Consider the following 17,691-nt stretch of genomic DNA (forward strand, 5'->3'; position numbering starts at 1 on the left):
AGGATGCCCCTGGTGCTGGCACGGCCCTTTCCGCTCCTACTCACTCTCCAAGGCCTGACTGAGCTCCCATTTCCCAACAGCCCCGGGGGGCGGGGGGTGGTGGGGGGCACACCGTTACTGCAGAGAAATATTTTAGGCTCTGAGGACCACGTGATCTCCTCCACAACTCCTCACCTCTGCCCCTGTAGCTGAGAGCGGCCCGAGAGGATCTGAGAAATGGGCGTGGCTGTCCCACGAAGACTTTATTTGAATTTCAGACACTTTTCATGGGTCACAAAATGTTATTCTTTCTTTGACTATTTTTTAAGCATTTACAAATGTGGGAAACGTCCTTACCCCAGGGACTGTACATGTGCGGGGGGGCGGGCCATAGTTTGATAACTGAAAGCGTGGCTGAAGGATCAGCCCCGGGGTTCCTGGAAGGTGGCGGCCGTCTCTGGGAGTTTGAGGAGAAGGCAGAATTTCAGGGGCCCAGGCAGATCTATGGATTCAAAGCCTGCATTCTGGCAGGCTCTCCAGCTGACTCGTGTGCACGTTCAAGTTTCTAAAAGATTCTGATGCCAGGCTGTCCCCCGAGGATTCTAATGTAATGGGTGTGGGCGCAGCCTGGACCCAGGTGGTTCTACTGTGCCCTGGAAAGGTTCCCCGTGGTGGGGCGGTGGGGGGTGGGGGTCCCCACAGCTCCCTGGCCACTCCTCCACAACAAGCCTGTCGCTCTCTGAGCTCCTCTGACACCAGAATACCACCTAAGCCTAATTCATGAAGGGTCTCAGACAAATCACCGTCTCCAGACATGGTGTCCTCCCCCCCCAGTAGATGAGCTGGGCTCCAGGATGCTTTTGTAGCCGTAAAGATACCCTCCCCTGACCCCCAGGTGAATCAACGGGAAGGACCCTCCCGATCCGGGGTCCTCCTGGCCTCCCCCCATCGGGAAACTTGTTCCCCCACTCAGGCATCAGAGCCCCCCCCCCCCAGGCTAGGTCCACACAGACCAGGACCCCACGCAACAAGCCCCCTTCTCCCCACTTCTCCCCTTCCCGCTGAGTCCCCCAACCCCAGCCCCACCGGTCCTCTGCCCTCCTTGGGTCACCTGACCCAGTGTTTCCCTGGTGAAACTTGGGGGAGGTGCACACAACACTGACTCAGGGCCTTGCGCCCCTCTTTCTCAAGGCCTCCTCTCCAAGTCCCCCTACCCACGTGGCAGCCTCCCACCCCCTGGAATCCCCAACACAACACGTTCACACCCTAGGCTTCGAAATCCTGGAAGGAGCCCCGAGAAATCATCCCTCCGTATGTATGTGGGAAAACCAGGGCCCGGAGAAGGGGAAAGACGGGGGGGACCACCTACCCTCCTCCCCCACCATGGCTCCTCCCTGGGCATCAGCTGCCTCAGCCGGGGAAGGGAGAACAGAGCTCTGGGGTTCCTGGAAGAGAGACAGCCAGAGAGAGGGGCCTGCCGGGGCCAACTCCGTGCCAAGGGGACTGCCTTTGACTATGTAAACAGTGTGGCCGTGCCCTGGCCCCACCCCTTGCCGCCCTGCATGCCCAGCCCAGACCCTGGAGGCCAGAGTGGACAGCTGTGTGGCTCACCTCCCTCTCAGCACACGGTGACAGAAATGACTGCCCTTTGCTGCGTACCTACTGTGCGCCAGGTACTGTGCTAAGCACCATGGTTCTCCGAGTTCATTCTGATATCTCCCTTTAAGGAACGATCGCAATGAGGATCAGAGAGGTTCATCAACAGGCCTGAGACCACACAGCTACAAAGAAAGTGGCGAGGGAGGGACGCTAGAAAAAAGTGTCGGAGCTTGAAGGCATCTCAGAGCGATCCTCCTCATTCTCTGGGCTTCAAGCCCACGTCTGTCTGTCTCTGTTGCTCTGGGGCCCTCAGACCAGGCTGGAAGTGGGCCACCTGTGCATGCTCAGGCTTGTCCATTCAGCTGATGCCTCCGAGGTACTGGTTCTAGAAGGCAGGAGGAGCTGGAGGACGGGAACAGCCACCCTCAGCACTTCTGGTCCACAGACCCTCCACCGCTTCTAGGCTCAGGCACATGCCTCTGCCCCAAAGCCAGCTTACAGCAAAGAGAATGCCTGGCCATTGGGATCTTCACCCCTGGGGCTGAATCCCTGCTCTGTGTGGTCCTGGGCCTCAGTTTTCTTCGTCTGTAAAATGGGCATACCTATCCAGCAGGGTTGCTGGAAGGAATGGAAAAAGTCACGAATAGGGCTTCCCGCAGGTGGTGAATAAATGGTGACCGCGCCACTGGGCGTTGCGAGCTCTGCGACCTCTCCCCCTCCAGGGTGCAAGCTTTTCCTCGAAAGGAAACAGAAGGAAGGAGTCGCCCGCACAGAGCCTCCTGGAATGTGGCAAGGCTTCTCGGTGCTGAACCCTGCCTATGAACCCTTCTTTAATTAGCTCTCAACTAAAAATAGCCCCTCCCCCACCCCCGCCCCCCGGGGGCTGCACACCTACTTCCTGGCCTGGCACCAGAGTGTGCCTAAGGCATGTCTGAGGGGTGGAGGGACCTCCAGCCTGTGACAGAACCTATGACACAGGTGGGTGCGCAGAGCAGGAGGCTTTATTGAAGGAGATACAGAACCGGGCGAGGGCTCCTGCCGTCGGCCAGACCGTGCCCTCCGTCACCCCACACTGCCCGTGACTCCTAGACACCCCCGCTCTCCCCCTCCCCCCCCACCCCCGGCTCCTGACAGCCGACAACAGAAAGGGGTCTTACCCAGCCTCACCAGGGGTGCCCGAGAGGGCCTCCAGAGTTCTGTTCAGGAGACCGTGGAGGGGACAAAGGACAGCCCCTCCCAGGAAGTCACTGATGGGCCCGCCACACCTGCCCCTCCGTCCGCTGGCCCAAGTCCGTCTGTGCCCGGAAGACCCTCGTCACTTGCAGCTCTGGAGCCGGGTCCTGTGGTGCTTCTCCTCGGTCAGGAGAGGGATGAAGGTGTCGCTGTGGGAGATCTTCAGCCGGCTGCTCCAGCTCGGCCCCTCCTCCCCCGCGGGCTCCGGCAGGAGGCTGTCCAGGTCGCTGCGGGAGCACCCCGCTTTGCCCTCAGCCGCGCCGCCGGAGTTGAGTTCCATCAGCTCGAGCTCGTGCTTGGCCGCTGTCTCCAGGACCCGCTGCTTGTTGTAGTACCTGACGAAGTTGTTGATGATGGGATGGATGGGCAGGGCGATGGCGATGACCCCGCACAAGAAGCTGATGGCCGCGTTGAGCTTGCCCAGGGTGGTCTTGGGGTAGATGTCCCCGTAGCCAACGGTGGTCATGGTGATGATGGCCCACCAGAAGGACTGGGGGATGCTCTTAAACAGGGTCTCGGGGTGGCTCTGCTCCATGGTGTAGCCCAGGGCGGAGAAGACAAAGATGCCCACGGCCAGGTACATGAGCAGCAGCCCTAGCTCCTTGAAGCTCCGCTTGAGGGCGTAGGTGAGCGTCTGCAGGCCCGAGGAGTGGCGGGCCAGCTTGAAGATGCGGGCGATGCGCATGATCCGCAGCGCCTGCACGGCCTGCTGCACGTTGGTCAGCTCCATCATGCGGGCGCCCAGGTGCGTGAGCGTGAGGCTCACGTAGAAGGGCAGGATGGCCAGCACGTCCACGATGTTCATGAAGGACAGCGCGAAGTGCAGCTTGTTGGGCGACGAGAAGAGGCGCAGCAGGTACTCCAGCGTGAACCAGCCGATGCACGCCGTCTCCACGTTCTCCAGCGTCGGGTGCTCCACGCGGTTGCCGTCGGCGTCCAGGACCTGCAGCTCGGGGATGGTGCCCACGCACATGACCACGGACGAGACGAGGATGAGCAGGAAGGACAGCACGGCCACCACCCGCGCCGGGCACGACGACTCGGGCTTCTCCAGGAACTTCCAGACGCACTTCTGGCAGCGCCCCCAGCGGCCCTCGGCCGAGTCGACGCCCAGGTCGTCCAGGATGAGCTGCACGCGGCGCGCGATCTCCTCCAGCTCCTCGCGCTTCTCGCTCAGGTGGCTCTTGCAGCAGTCGTCCAGGAACTTGAGGTCCACCTTCCAGAAGTCCATCTCGTTCTTGAAGCAGATGGGGCAGATGCCCTTCTTCATGTGCACCTCCCCGAAATAGTACACCTCGATGACACACTTGAAGGCGTCCGGGTCCCTGTCGAAGTAGAACTCGCGCTTCCCGGGGTCGTAGTCGTCGCACAGGGAGAAGATGGTGTCGTAGCCCCCCGCCAGGCAGCCGATGAGCTCGGCCAGCCGCGTCTCGGGGTACTGGCTCAGGAGGTCTCCGTACAGCACCTGCCGCACGCCCCCCACGTTGACCACGATCTCGATGTCGTCGCCGGCCCGGGAGCCCTGGCTGCCCGGCTCCGGGAGGCTGCGCTCCGCGGCCGCGTCCATCCTCCCGGCGAGCGCCCGCTCCGCCTCGGCTCCGCGCCCCGCCGCCGCCGCCGGTCCCGCAGGTGCCACCCGCGCGCCGCCCTCGGGGAAGCCCGCCCGGCGCCCGGCGCCCGGCTGCCTGGAAGGGCGGTCACAGCGGGCAGCAGGCGGCAGCGGCGCGCCGCGGGGGAGGCATGCACCCGGCGGCGGCGGGGCTCCGGGCGGGCATCGGGGCGCCGGGGCGCGCGGCCGGCGCGGGTGGAGGGGGTGGGGGGGGGCGCTCTGGCGGCCGCCGGCCTCGCCCTGCGCACTCACCCGGCTCCCGGGCGGCGCGACCCGCCGCCCCCGGCTCGGCCTCCCTGCAGGACTAGGGTCCCCCCGCGGGCGGCCGTCCTCCTCCTCCTCCTCCTCCTCCGGCGGCGGCGGCGGCGGCGGGCTGCTCCCCGAGCCGCGCGGGTCCCCGCGAGCGCCTCCCGCGCGGGACGAGTCCCGGAGCTGCCGGACCCACGCAGTCCGCCCAGGCGTGCGGAGAGCGAACTTGGGCTCGCTTTGCCCGAGCCGGTTCCAAGCACAATAGGGATTCCAGCCTGACGTCAAGAGCCTTTCAGACTGTACCCTCTTCTGGTGAAATTCCGCAAGGCACGCGCGGCAGCGGCGGGGAGCGGCTTCACCCTCGGGCAACACCGCCCCAGCCGCCCCGGCGCGCGCCCGCCCGCCCCTCCGGGGGACGGTCACCGAGCGGCCCGGAGCCCCGGCTTTTAAAGCGGCCGGCGGCTCAGGCCCCAAAGTTCTGGCCCCGCGGCCGCCTGTTGCTTGGCGGGAATGCGTGGCCGACAAAGCCCCTTCCGAGGCTGCTCCCGCGCGCGTCCGCGGTCCCTCCGGGTCTCCGACTCCCGCCCGGCCTCCCTGGCCCTTGAAGGTTCCCTACGACCCCCGACGCTGCCCCTCGGGCCGTGGGCGCCACCTTTTCGCCTGCACCTCCACAGTGAACAGCGAGGACATCCAGTCCAGCCCCTGGAGGAGAGAAGGGACCTGGCCAAGGTCACACAGTGAAAAGGCAGTAGAGCCCGGTGTGGCCACTTCTTAATCCAGAAGCTTCCTGCAGTCCTGGCCGATTGATCTACCCAGAGTTAGCAGGTTGAAACCCCGCGGGGAGGCCCTAGCTGTCCACCACGTCCTGTTTTTTCCGCAGCCCCCTCCCCCTGCCCACTACCACTAGCGGCCAGAGCCCTTGCACCCCCCGGGGCTCCTGCCTCCCCATTCCCCACTCCGTCTCCGAGGCTTAACTGCCCTTCCCACACCCTCCGCTGTGTCTCTCTTCGGGGCTGGTGGCCACAGCTGTCTTTCAGCCGCTCACATGCCTGAACCCTCGCAATAGCTGGCAGGGTGATTTATACTGAAAATTACTGAACATCATCTGTGACCCAGAGACCGTGTGAAAAAAAATATCCTAGAGGGAGAGGTGACTTAGGCGAGCACAGAGGATTTTTAGGGCAGCAAAACTATCCCGGGTGGTAGCATAATGGGGGATACGTGTCTTTACCTATTTGTCAAACCCACAGGATGTACAACCTCGAGAGTGAACGCCAGTGTAAAAACTATGGACTCTGGGTGATAATGTGCCACTGCAGGCTCATCGATCGTAACAAACGTGCCACCCTGGTGGGGGATATTGATAGGGAAGCTGAGCGGTGTGGAGCAGGAGGTAGGCAGGAAATTTCTACATGTTCTTCTCAATTTTGCCGTGACTCTAATCCGCTCTGAAAAATAAGTCTGTTAGAAATATGATCCGTAGGGGCGCCTGGGTGGCTCAGTCGATTGAGCGTCCGACGTCGACTCAGGTCATGATCTCACAGTCCGTGGGTTTGAGCCCCGCATCGGGCTCTGTGCTGATGGCTCAGAGCCCGGAGCCTGCTTTGGACTCTGTGTCTCCCTCTCTCTCTGACCGTCCCCCGTTCACGCTCTGTCTCCCTCTGTCTCAAAAATAAATAAACGTTAAAAAAAAAATAAAAGAAAAGAAAAAAGAAATGTAATCCGTAGACTCATCATCAAGGAAACGGCGATCAAAACCACAACGAGATATCACCTCACACCTGTCAGCACGGCTAAAATCAAAAACACAAGAAACAAGTGTTGGCGAGGATGTGGAAGAAAAGGAAGCCTCAGGCAGTGTTGGTGGGAATGCAAACTGGTGCAGCCACAGCGGAAAACAGTATGGCGTTTCCTCAAAAAATTAAAAATAGAATTACCCTCTCACCCAGTAGTTCTGCTACTCGGTACTACCTAGTAAATATTACTAGGCATTTCCCCAAAGGATATGACAACACAAATTTGAAGAGATACACGCACCCCTATGTTTATAGCAGCCATATTTACAATAGGCTTATTACTTGGAAATTTACTTATTTCCACATTACGGAAGGAGCCCAAGTGCCCGCCAACAGATGAATGGCTAAAGATGTGGTATACATATATACTATGCAATATTACTCAGCCATAAAAAAGAATGAAATCTTGCCATTTGCAACCACGTGGATGGAGCTAGAGAGTAAAATGTTAAGCAAAATGTCAGAGAAAGACAAACACCGCATGATTTCACTCGTATGTGCAACTTAAGAAACAAAACAAATGAACAAAGGGAAAAAGAGGCAAACCAAAAACCAGACTCTTAGCTATGGAAACAAACTGGGGGTTACCAGAGGGGAGGAGGGGGGAAGGGTGCGGTCGGTGAAGAGGACTGATGCTCATGCTGAGCACTGAGTAACGTATAGAATTGTTGATTGACTATACTGTATACCTGAAACTAATATAACACTGTGTGTTAACTCTACTGGAATTAAAGGTTTTACACACACACACATATGCACACACAATTCTGTAGACTGTGTTTTTTTTACATAGAACTTAAAATGTTTATTTTTGAGAGAAGGCCTGTGTGCACGAGTAGGGGAGGGGCAGAGAGAGGGACAGAGGATCTGAAGTGGGCTTCGTGCTGAGAGCAGAGAGCGCGTGGCGGGGCTCAAACTCACAAACTGTAAGATCATGACCTGAGCCCAAGTCAGATGCTTAACCGACTGAGCCAGCCAGATGCCCCTAGCCGGGTTTGTTAACCTTTAGTTTCTATCCATTAATGGATTATGAAATCAACTTCCCAGGTCACTGACTGCACTTTTTTTTTTCTTTAATGAGTCAGTATCAAACATTGTATTAGGATACATCACACAAAATACATACTGTTTGGTGCAATTTCTTTTTACAAATTTCTGTCCTTTCCGCCTAAAATCAGCCTTACAACCTGTTACTGCAGAATAAGAAGTTGAGATTCAGAAAGGTTGAGTAATAATATTTGCTTTGCACTTGGCTCGTGTAATTTCCACATGCTTCTCTCTGAGGAAATAAGAGGTCAGGTAACCCACCAAGATCACCTGGCAGGCGGCAAAGCGGGGGATCTGAACCGCCATCCCCTGCTGTCACAGCCCACAGCCGTCACCCGCCCGTGTTCTGGTCACACAACTGATAACGGTGGAGGTGCGATTTGAACTGAGACCTGCCGGGCACAAAGGCCGATTCTTCTGTCCAGTGTAGTCCAGCACGCTGCTCCCTACCCACGCCCCGTATTCATGTTACGGTTCCTACTCACATCACTGGCCTTCTCAGTTGCTCCCTAGTTAACCTACAGAATTACGTTCAAATTGCATCTTAGTGTAAGTTTAATGGGCTTTAAAACACGCATTCATTTATTCAAATATTTATTGAGCTCCAATGGAAAGCGCCCGCGGGCGCGCGCACGCGCGCGCACATACACACATACACACGCGCGCGCGCGCGCTCCACCCTGGCTATGGGAGCTGGGTTCATACTCCAGTAGAAAATATGTTTTTTTGTAACTAATACCTAGTTTGCAGTAAGAGGGTAGCTGAGAGGTGCCCCCAAGGAGTGGTGCTTCCTGAATTTCCCTACAGGGGGCGCCGAGGGGCGGCCCTGGATATCGTGGCAAGAAGTCAGAAGAGGAAGAGGCTGTGTTTGCTTAGGGCATTCGCTTGGCTTAGGTGTGCATTTGGGGGGTGTGGTGGTGATCCCTCAGGCAGGCAGGGCCCCCCGACTCCAGCCACCCTTCGGTATGGTCTCTAGATCCAAAGTCTCTGGGTTCCAGGTACCTTGCCGCTGCGGACTCGGGCGTCTGGAAGAGACTGAATGGAAGTTGAGCCCTGAGGTCTGAGGACCTCCCCAGTTTGCCTGTGCAGGGGTTACATGTCATTTGGAGGCGGGTCAGTACTGATGGGCGAAGCTGGAAACATAGAGCCTAGTAGGTTCTGTGAGGAATCTGGACAGTCCATTTTTTAGAGCTCAGGTCACTCACTGCTCAGCAGTGGGTTGATTATGCAATTAATTTATGATTAACCAGCATTTTTTCCTGAGATGGTATAGAAAACGTCAGCGTACATGGGAGAAGCAGATGTAACATACAGCAGAGCAAATGTCACCAGGCAGCTCACAGCTGAGCAGGCGCCACTGACAGCAGGTGCATGAGAGAGAGACAACTGTAAGTCACAGGTCAAGGCCAGGGAGGTATTTGCAGTCTGAGGGCTGGTAACAAAAGGAGGGCAGGGAGGAGGACCCCTGCTGGAGGCGCTGAGGCCGTCCTGAAGCCAGAACCTCCTGAAGCCAGAACCTACGAGGAGGGGAGAGGTGAGGCACAGGAACCCTGCCCTATAGGGAGCAGCCCCAGCACCACAGACAGGGGAGCAGAAGACTGCACCCACTCACCCCTCCAAACCTGCAAGCCCCACGCCCCAGCCTCTTAGCCTCCTTCCCAAAGCCTCACAAGCCTAGAGCCCTGTCTGCTGACAGGCTGGAGCACAGAAAGTCCTCCCTTCTCACCCCACCACGCTTTCCCCATGCACCTGATTCACATGGGGAGTCACGCTTGCAGGGCGGGTCTGTGGATTCCTCCGCACTGGGTGCTCTCCCTGGGCCTGTTTGGGGGAGGAATTGTGTCCTCCCCCGAATTCGTATGTTGAAGCCTTAACCCCCAATGTGACTATGTTTGGAGATGGGGCCTTTAAGGAGATAACTAAAATTAAAAAGGTGAGGCCCTGATCTAGTAAGATTAGTGCCCTTTTGAGAAAAGACTAGTGATCTCTCTCTCTCTCTCTGCACACACACACAGAGGTAAACTATGTGAAGGCACAGCAAGAAGGTGGTCATCTACAAGCCCGAGAGAGAGCCCTCACCAGAATCCATATCAGGACCTTGATCTCGGGCTTCTGGCTGCCGGAAGGGTTTTGTTACGGCAGCCCAAGCAGACCAAGACATGCTTCCTCCTCCCTTACACCTGCCGCATCTTCCCTAGACCTCCCCCTTCTCCACCATGCTAGACACAGGCCCCTTCCTCACTCTGCCCCTACACCCAGTCCAGATTTTGTGGAGGGTTATGCTGGAATACCATAGGTTAAAAAAAAATCCATTGGCTGTCTTCTCATCAAGAGTCACTGATGTGTAGAAACTTGAGCCAGGAAGCTAGATGCATCAAGAACTTCCTGAGGGATCAAACCAGGAAAAAAAAAAAAAAAACAGCCCGGACTTTTTGGCTAAAAATAGAGAGTATCTTGCTGTGGTGTATTCAGTCCTGCATATGACTTCTATTAGAATTGTACATTTCGTGATATTATAGGGGGTGGGGAACACAAAACCTCCTATTAGACGCAAGAAGCAGCAGCAATTTTGACTCGTGTAGGTTTTTCATTTAAATAGGGAAGGGAAAAAAAACCCAGTCTATTTAGGTGTCATTGGGGAGTGATTGTCTGAGCTATAGTTTTCCTTATTAAATATGTATTTTTTTATTTGTTGAACAGTAACATTTTGGGCTACAGAATGCTCAATTTCCACGGCACTAATTAAAACCAGCACATGTGTATCTAAGTGATTTGTCTAGACAACAAATGATACAAGCTGCAATCTACTCCCTTTTTATGGAATAATCAGTTCTGTTCAGTTAACATTTCTTTGTGTTTTGCTGAATTTAATAATACCTTTCATTAGGATTCACTTCTGTACTCCGTCGGAAATTTACATGTCATCATTTGCTATGCACCTGTCAGTGCAGTGAGCTGCCCCTGGAGTCCCAAAGAATTGATTGACTAGAAGCCCACCGACTCCTGTCTGAACAAACTGTGCCTGGGACTCAAGTGCAGGAGGCCGGCTGGCAGGAGGGGTGTTGGATGGAGAACAAGGGTAGAGGAGACAATGATGTAAACCTGAATCGCCAGGAAATGTCAGTTGTGTCCCAGCTCCTGAGCTGCTTTTTTATTCTCTATGCCTCAGTTTTTTTCATCTGCAAAATGGAACTAGTGAACATTTCCTTCCCGAGTATAAGATGTATAGGGAACAAGTAAAATCGTAGTGTGAACAGGCGTTATGAAGTATAAGATGCTGAAAATGTGAAGGCAAAGGGAGGGAGGAAGGACAGGCTTGGACTTGTTGGATGCCACTCCTGCTGTGGGCATGTGCCTTTGCGCCCACACACCTCCGCCTCCCTGGCTCCATTCACCGTGACTCATCCAGCTCAGGTCGTGAGTGGGAGGACGGTGCACATGACAGGGCCACCGCGCGTCCCAGATATGTATGAAGGCATCAGAGATGCTGCACGAGTACATCTGTCCTAGAGGCTGGCAGGTAGTACCCACTCTGGGCCTGAGATTCGCTGCTTTGACTTTCCTAGGGAAAAAAAGCACAGACAATGGGAGGACTCTCCCGCTGCAGGCCCCACCAGTTGGGAGCAGAGCAGTCACCAGGAGAGGGGTGGATGCTATTTGCTTTTGAACTTGCTTTTAAAGCACACTGGGAGGGGCGCCTGGGTGGCTCAGTCAGGTAAGTGCCCAACTTCGGCTCAGGTCATGATCTCGCAGTTCGTGAGTTCGAGCCCCACGTCTGAGACTGTGCTGACAACTTAGAGCCTGGAGCCTGCTTCAGATTCTATGTCTCCCTGTCTCTCTGCTCCTTCCCCACTCACGCTCTGTCTCTCTCAAAAATAAACAAGCATTAAAAAAAAATTTTTAAGCACACTGGGAGTATAAAAGAAAACTCTCTTAGAAACAAGTCCTTTAGCATTTTCCTTTTCTCTAATTGCAAAATTAACATATACTTACCGTAAAAATTTTTTAAATGGGAAAGCCCGTATTTGCATTCCCCAGATTCCTCTTCCCCAAAGGTCAGTGTTGTACATATAGCATTAGTTCCCTGCTCTTGTGTAACGAATTACCACAAACTCAGCATTTGTCATTTTTAAATGACAAACATTTGTTATCTTACAGTTTCCATGAGTCTTGCTGAGGCTTAGCTGGATCCTCTGTTCAAGGTCTCACAAGGCTGCAGTCAAAGTGTTGGCTGGGGCTGGGGTCTTGTCTGAGGCTCGGGCCCCTCTTCCCCGTTCATGTAGCAGAATTTCCTTGCAACTATAGGACTCATGGATGCTTAGCCTTCTTTGAGACCAACAGCAGAACCTCTCTGATCTCAGTGAAGACCAAAGCCCTCTTTTAAGAGGCTTACCTAATTAGGCCAGGCCCACCCAGAAGAATTTCCCTGTTAATTAACTCAAACACACACTATTACATTACTATTTACATTAACACCCCCCTCCAAAGAAATACTTAGGTATAAATCTGACAACATTTAAACAAGATCTGTATGAAGAAAATTACAAAAGTCTGATAAACTAAATATATGGAAAGTTATCCCATGTTCATGGATAGGAAGATTCATTTTGTCAAGATGTTAGTTCTTCCCAACTTGATCTATAAATTCAATGCAATTCCATCAAAATCCCAGCAAGTTATTTTGTGGATATTGACAAAATCATTCTAAAGTTTATATGGAGAGGCAAAAGGTTCAGAATAGAATAGTCAACTCGATATTGAAGGAGAAGAACAAAGTCAGAGGACTGATACTACCTGACTTTAAGACTTACTACAAATCTACAGTAATCAAGACAGTGTGGCAGTAAAAAAAAAAAAAAAAAAAAATCAACATATATATCAATGTAATAGAGTAGATAGCCCAGCAATAGACTCACACAAATACAGTCATCTGTTCTTTGACAAAAGGGCAAAGGACTACAAAGCAAAGATTCGTCTTTTCAACAAATGGTACTGAAACAACTGGACATCCATATGTGAAAAAATGAATCTAGACATAGACTTTACACCCTTCCCAAAAATTAACTCAAAATGGATTCCAGACCTAACCGCAAAACACAAAACTATAAAACTCCTAGAAGATAACATAGTAGAAAACCTAGATGTCCTTGGGTGTGGCGGTGCCTTTAAAAATATAACACCAAAGGCACAATCCATGAAAGAAATAATCAATAAACTGGACTTAACTGAAATTACAAACTTCTGCTCTGAGGGGCACCTGGGTGATTGAGCATCCGACTCTTGATTTCGGCTCAGGTCATGATCTCACAGTTCATGGGATCAAGTCCCGCATCAGGTTCTGTGCTGACAGTGTGGAGCCTGCTTGGGATTCTTTCTCTCTCCCTCTCTCTCTGTCCCACCTGCTCTCACACTCTCTCTTTCTCCCTCCTTCTCTCTCAAAATAAATAAAGAAGCTTTACAAAAATGAAATAAATAAAATAGGAAATAAAATCTTCTGCTCTGAAAAAGACCATGTCAAAAGAATTAGAAGACGAGCCACAGACTGAGAGAAAATATTTGCAAAAGATACATCTGATAAAGGACTGTTATCCAACATATACTAAGAACGCTTTTAAAACTCAACCATAAGGAAGCAAATAACCTGATTTAAAAATGGGGTAGGTGACAATGCTATGCTTTCCAATCAATTTTGATACAAACCTAAGACTACCCTAAAAAAATTAAGTGTCTTCAATTTTTTAAGTAAGTAATGGTTTTCAGACAAATCTCTCTGGGTGCATACGTCCAAGTCCAGTGTTTACACTGACGATTAGCTGCCTTGTAGGACATCCAGTCCACAGCTCAGCACAGGGGAAAGGGAATGTCAGGTATGGAAATAGCTAGTGCCTCCTCATACCCCATGGAATTCAGCAAAGGGCCAGTCACACATGTGGGCTCAGCCCCTGACAATAAGACACTTTCAGAGCCCCTCAGGGTCCCACCCTGGGAAGCATTTGACAGATGCTTGTCTCTTGGTGTCCCCAGCTCCATATCTGCTCCTGGCCAGAGAATGGGGGGGACAGCAGGGGCACTTTATGGGTCAGATGAGCAGAGAAAGGCCATGGTGTGGAAAGAGGAAAGTGGTGTAGGATGAACCAGGAGCAGAGTGGGAGGTGGGACGGATAGAGGGAAGGCAGGTGGATGGGAATAAAGAAAGGAAATTCAGAAACGTCTTCTCATGTTTTGAAGCAAATGTCATGTCAGGCAGGACTTGATAATTACTGTCATTTGTGGGATGTTTCAGTGCAAGAGAACCAAATAATTATGATGTCATGAGCTCAGTGCCTTCCTCCAAGTCAGCATCCAGTCATCAATGTGTACGGTTTAAGTGTCCTTGGGAGCCTCCTGTGCATTAGTCACACCCTGGGTTGCACAGCAGAGCCCTTTGGGGAGCAGAAGTTCCTTCCTCGTCCAGTCATGACAATCAAATAGGACTTCCCAGGGATATAGATGGACCCTGGGGGGTGCCAGTTTTCCAGAAAGCCTGGAGACCCAGAACCTCAGAACTGGGGGAGCATCATTTAGGTCAACCTTTCAACTGGAGAACATCATTTGGGTCAACCTTTCACCCACTGTATCCCTCCTCATAGGCACGCAGTCTCACCTTGGATGCCTCTGGAGATGGGGAGCTCATGGCATGAAGGCAACCAGGAGTGGTACAACATGAAAACTCTCCGGAAGAAAAGAGGCCTTTTTCTATTTCCTGGTGGGCAAATCATTCCATGCCCTGAAGCCATGAAGGTCATATCTTTCTAGACATGTTGGATCTCTAGCTGGAAAACTAAGCTCTGAGTCCCACGTCTGCCATGCACTAGCTATGTGACTTTGGAGAAGTCACTCTGCCTCTTTGAGTCTCCGTTGCCGTCTACAAAATAGAGATGATGCTTACTAGAGCCGCATCAGATGGTTCTTTTGAGCAGTAAAGGAACTGCATTCTGAACTACAAGGTGAAGAGTTGCTATCATTGCAACTATTTTTTTTTTGTAATATTGGGGTTGAAATGAGACCTAAACAATCGGAAACAAACTTCTTTGCTTTTCAGCGCCAGTATATAAGTGAGCTCTAATGTCCCTGTCTGTAAAAACATACTAACAGACAGAAAAAGAAGCCAGAAGAGGTTAGGGATTGGGAACACGCTTACATCTGTAGTTTGTATTAATACTTTTGTGAGGGCACTAACACAGCATGGCTCACTGTGTTCACCTCTCCAGCTTTGGTTCCGCCTCCCCACAATGTGGAGAAGCCATGGAGTCTGGACAGGATGACTCCCATCCCAGCTTTAAAGGGGGGTCCCCATCAGTCTGAGCCACTAGCATCACCCCCTTGACATGTATATCTCCCTTGCCTCCACTAATGTTCTAGGGAAAGGTGAGTTAGTCCAGCCTCAAGCCGCTCAGAGTATTTCCCTGGCCATGGGGACAGTACCTAGGTTGCTCCAATCAAAGTATAGCAGAAGACTTTTGTTGGATGAATGAGGCAGGAGAAGCTCCCTCTCCCCCTGGATATGGATGTGCAAGCATAGTTTTTGTTAAAGCAGGTGGCATTCGTCTTGTAACCTTGAGAACAGCCAGCCTTCAAATGAAGTGAATATGGTCAAAGACAGAATGGAGAGACAGACACGAATATCTAGTATTGTCAAAACACTAGATCAAACCGACCCTGAAGCCAGCACTAGCCTTGATTTGTTTTAGTCAAAAGAGCCAATGGGCTCTTAAACCACTTTGGGTTGCAAATTCCAACGTCATCATTACCAAATTTCGCACAAGGAAATGTAATCATTACGTGAAACTTAAAATCAGAGATTACACGAATGGAAGCTAACAAGTAGACCAGGATTTGGGGTTGATGTGTTGGCATTCTTGCTTCGCAAATGCAAAACGGGCCTTTAACAGTGATCTGTGTTGGGATCCAGACCATGTTTTACCAAGACTGTAGCACTGGGGGCTTAGAAGGGAACTGTTAGACAGACGTGAGCTGGATGCTTCTTGAAGCTTTTTGTGGGGTCCTGTAAGGAGACAAGCCTAGGGCTGAGGGGGACCCATTTGAAAGCAGAGAGCATGAGACAAAATACAACTTTGCTAAAGGAGGACTTCTCTGCCCTTTTGGCAAAATTAGACTGCTATCCTAAAGAGCCAAAAGCCCGGGAATCTGGAGCCTTTAGAGCTGGAGAAGCCAGATTCTCTTTAAAATTCTTCCTAAGCTGTTAGTGGGAGCCAAAACAGGTGGCAGGAAGCATAGCAGAAAAGAGAATCCAACTGGATTCTTTTCTTGAACTCACCGGACGTGGCTGCGGACAAAGTAAATGTCATGGGCACGGCCACTGGGCCATCTTGGAGCCAGGCAGCCATCCTGATTGTCCACAGCTGATCTCGCAGCAGGTTGTTCTGGGTGTGATGTGATGGGAAGAGGATTAGACGGGCGTGAGTCTGAGCCTGGGCAGGCAAAAAATAGAGAAAACCCACTCGAGGAATCTAGAAAGACAAGAAAGACTTCAAACAGTAAAATCCAGTGGTCAGGAAATAATCCCTGACCCCTTGGCCCTACAATCCTGTCCAAGGCTTCCTGTGGCAAAGCTCTCCCTGGTCACGCTAAACATTGGGATGTATTCACTGAGGGCCCCAAAGGCCAAAGCAGGATGGAATACTCAAACATGGTGTGAAGGTCCAGCATCGAGGTCAATGCTAACTGGGAGAGAGGAGGTGTGGCTGCAAGTGGGAGAAGAAAGCATGCACGTGGTGGCTGGAAGTTCAAGGGAAGGACAGCATGGGCAGAAGGTGTGGCCAGTGAGGGGTCTGGAAAAAGACAGCCCAGCAAGAGGACACAGCTGTCCCTTTGATGTGGGCCTGAGGAAAGAGGGGACTGGCTAAAGGAACTGCTACCCCTGGAGGGTCACTGTCCCAGGCCGTATTACCCTGGGGGCTTCAGTGCCCAGAGAACATGATGTTGACCGCTAAGGGGGGGTGCAGTCAAAGAGGAGGAGGGCAAAGTCCTTTCCCTCTGAGCCTCGCCCCACTCACTGCTGTGTCTGCCCGTCTCTCTCTCTGGCACCCACCCAGCCAGGACCTTAACAAAAACCACTTTCAAGCGAAAAAGTGTGCAGATCTCAAATATACAAAAGCATTCATGCATGTCTATAAATTACACCAAATATTTCCAGTCATGTATGCGGGGTAACGACAGACAGAGCAGATGAAGAGAAAGCAAAAAAAACCCCATCATACATATATATACACACACATATATATATTCTTATGATGTGCCTACAAATAACTGAACATTTCCACCTATGAAAAGCCTCCAGGCTTCTTAGAGCCATTAGACCACCCCCCCCCCATCCCACCCTCCCATGGAAACACGGTTTGGAGAGGCACTGAGAAGGGAAGGTGTTTGGGGTTAAGGAAGAAAGCAAGGCTGAGATTCAGGTGGTGTTGTCCTCTGCCATATTGGAGTTCTCTGTTGCAGATTCCACACATCCAAAATCAAATTCATTGTCGTCCCCTCGAGACCTCTCCTGGGCCCAAATCTCCCAAGCACCAGGCCAGGTATTCTGGTTCCTCCTCTACTTGCCAAAGTGCTTTTTGAAAATCCAAGTATTTGGTGGCACCCCTACTTTGAAGCCTCCAATGGCTCTCTGCTGCACCCGGAGTCAAGTTCAAGGCCCTTGGTATTGCTCTCAAGGCCCCACTGAGCCTTGGCTCCCAATCTGGAGGCAATTCTTGGTTCCCTGGCCTTTGCCTGCATATCTTTCCTGAACCCCTCTGCTAGATGCCTGGCTGATTCCCCTTCAACCATCACTCCCTAGCCTTACCTCCATAAGTCTTTGCCCAATCCCCAAGACATATGGTGCTTCTCCCAGGTTCCCTGGCCCTCTTTGACCTGGGAGGATTGTTGATTACACGTATGTCTGTCTCCTTCTCTAGACAATGAGCTATTTGAGGGTGGATGCCCTCCATTTTGTTTTCGTGTCCCCAGCACCCAGAATAAGACCTGGAGAATGTTTGAGGAGTGAAGGAATGGATAGATGGATAGATAGAGGGATGGATGGATGGATAGATGGATGGAAGGGTGGATGGTGAATGGATGGATGGATAGAGGGAGGGATGGATGGATGGATAGATGGATGGGTGGATGGATGGATGG

At 52.3% G+C, this 17,691-nt stretch overlaps 1 protein-coding gene across 1 annotated transcript; it reads right to left on the reverse strand.

The window, feature by feature from the left end:
• Positions 1–2,582: 2,582 nt before the first annotated feature.
• Positions 2,583–4,438, reverse strand: KCNF1 (potassium voltage-gated channel modifier subfamily F member 1). Its single transcript, XM_042930299.1, has one exon. It carries the CDS (start codon positions 4,376–4,378, stop codon positions 2,894–2,896), a length of 1,485 nt encoding a protein of 494 aa, XP_042786233.1. The 5' UTR covers positions 4,379–4,438; the 3' UTR covers positions 2,583–2,893.
• Positions 4,439–17,691: the final 13,253 nt, after the last annotated feature.

Source organism: Panthera leo, chromosome A3, assembly GCF_018350215.1.
Source record: "Panthera leo isolate Ple1 chromosome A3, P.leo_Ple1_pat1.1, whole genome shotgun sequence".
Lineage (NCBI taxonomy): Eukaryota > Metazoa > Chordata > Mammalia > Carnivora > Felidae > Panthera > Panthera leo.

Bases quoted from the DNA above. Each gene is read 5' to 3' on its own strand.
- KCNF1 (XM_042930299.1), bottom strand. From the start codon at position 4,378: ATGGACGCGGCCGCGGAGCGCAGCCTCCCGGAGCCGGGCAGCCAGGGC.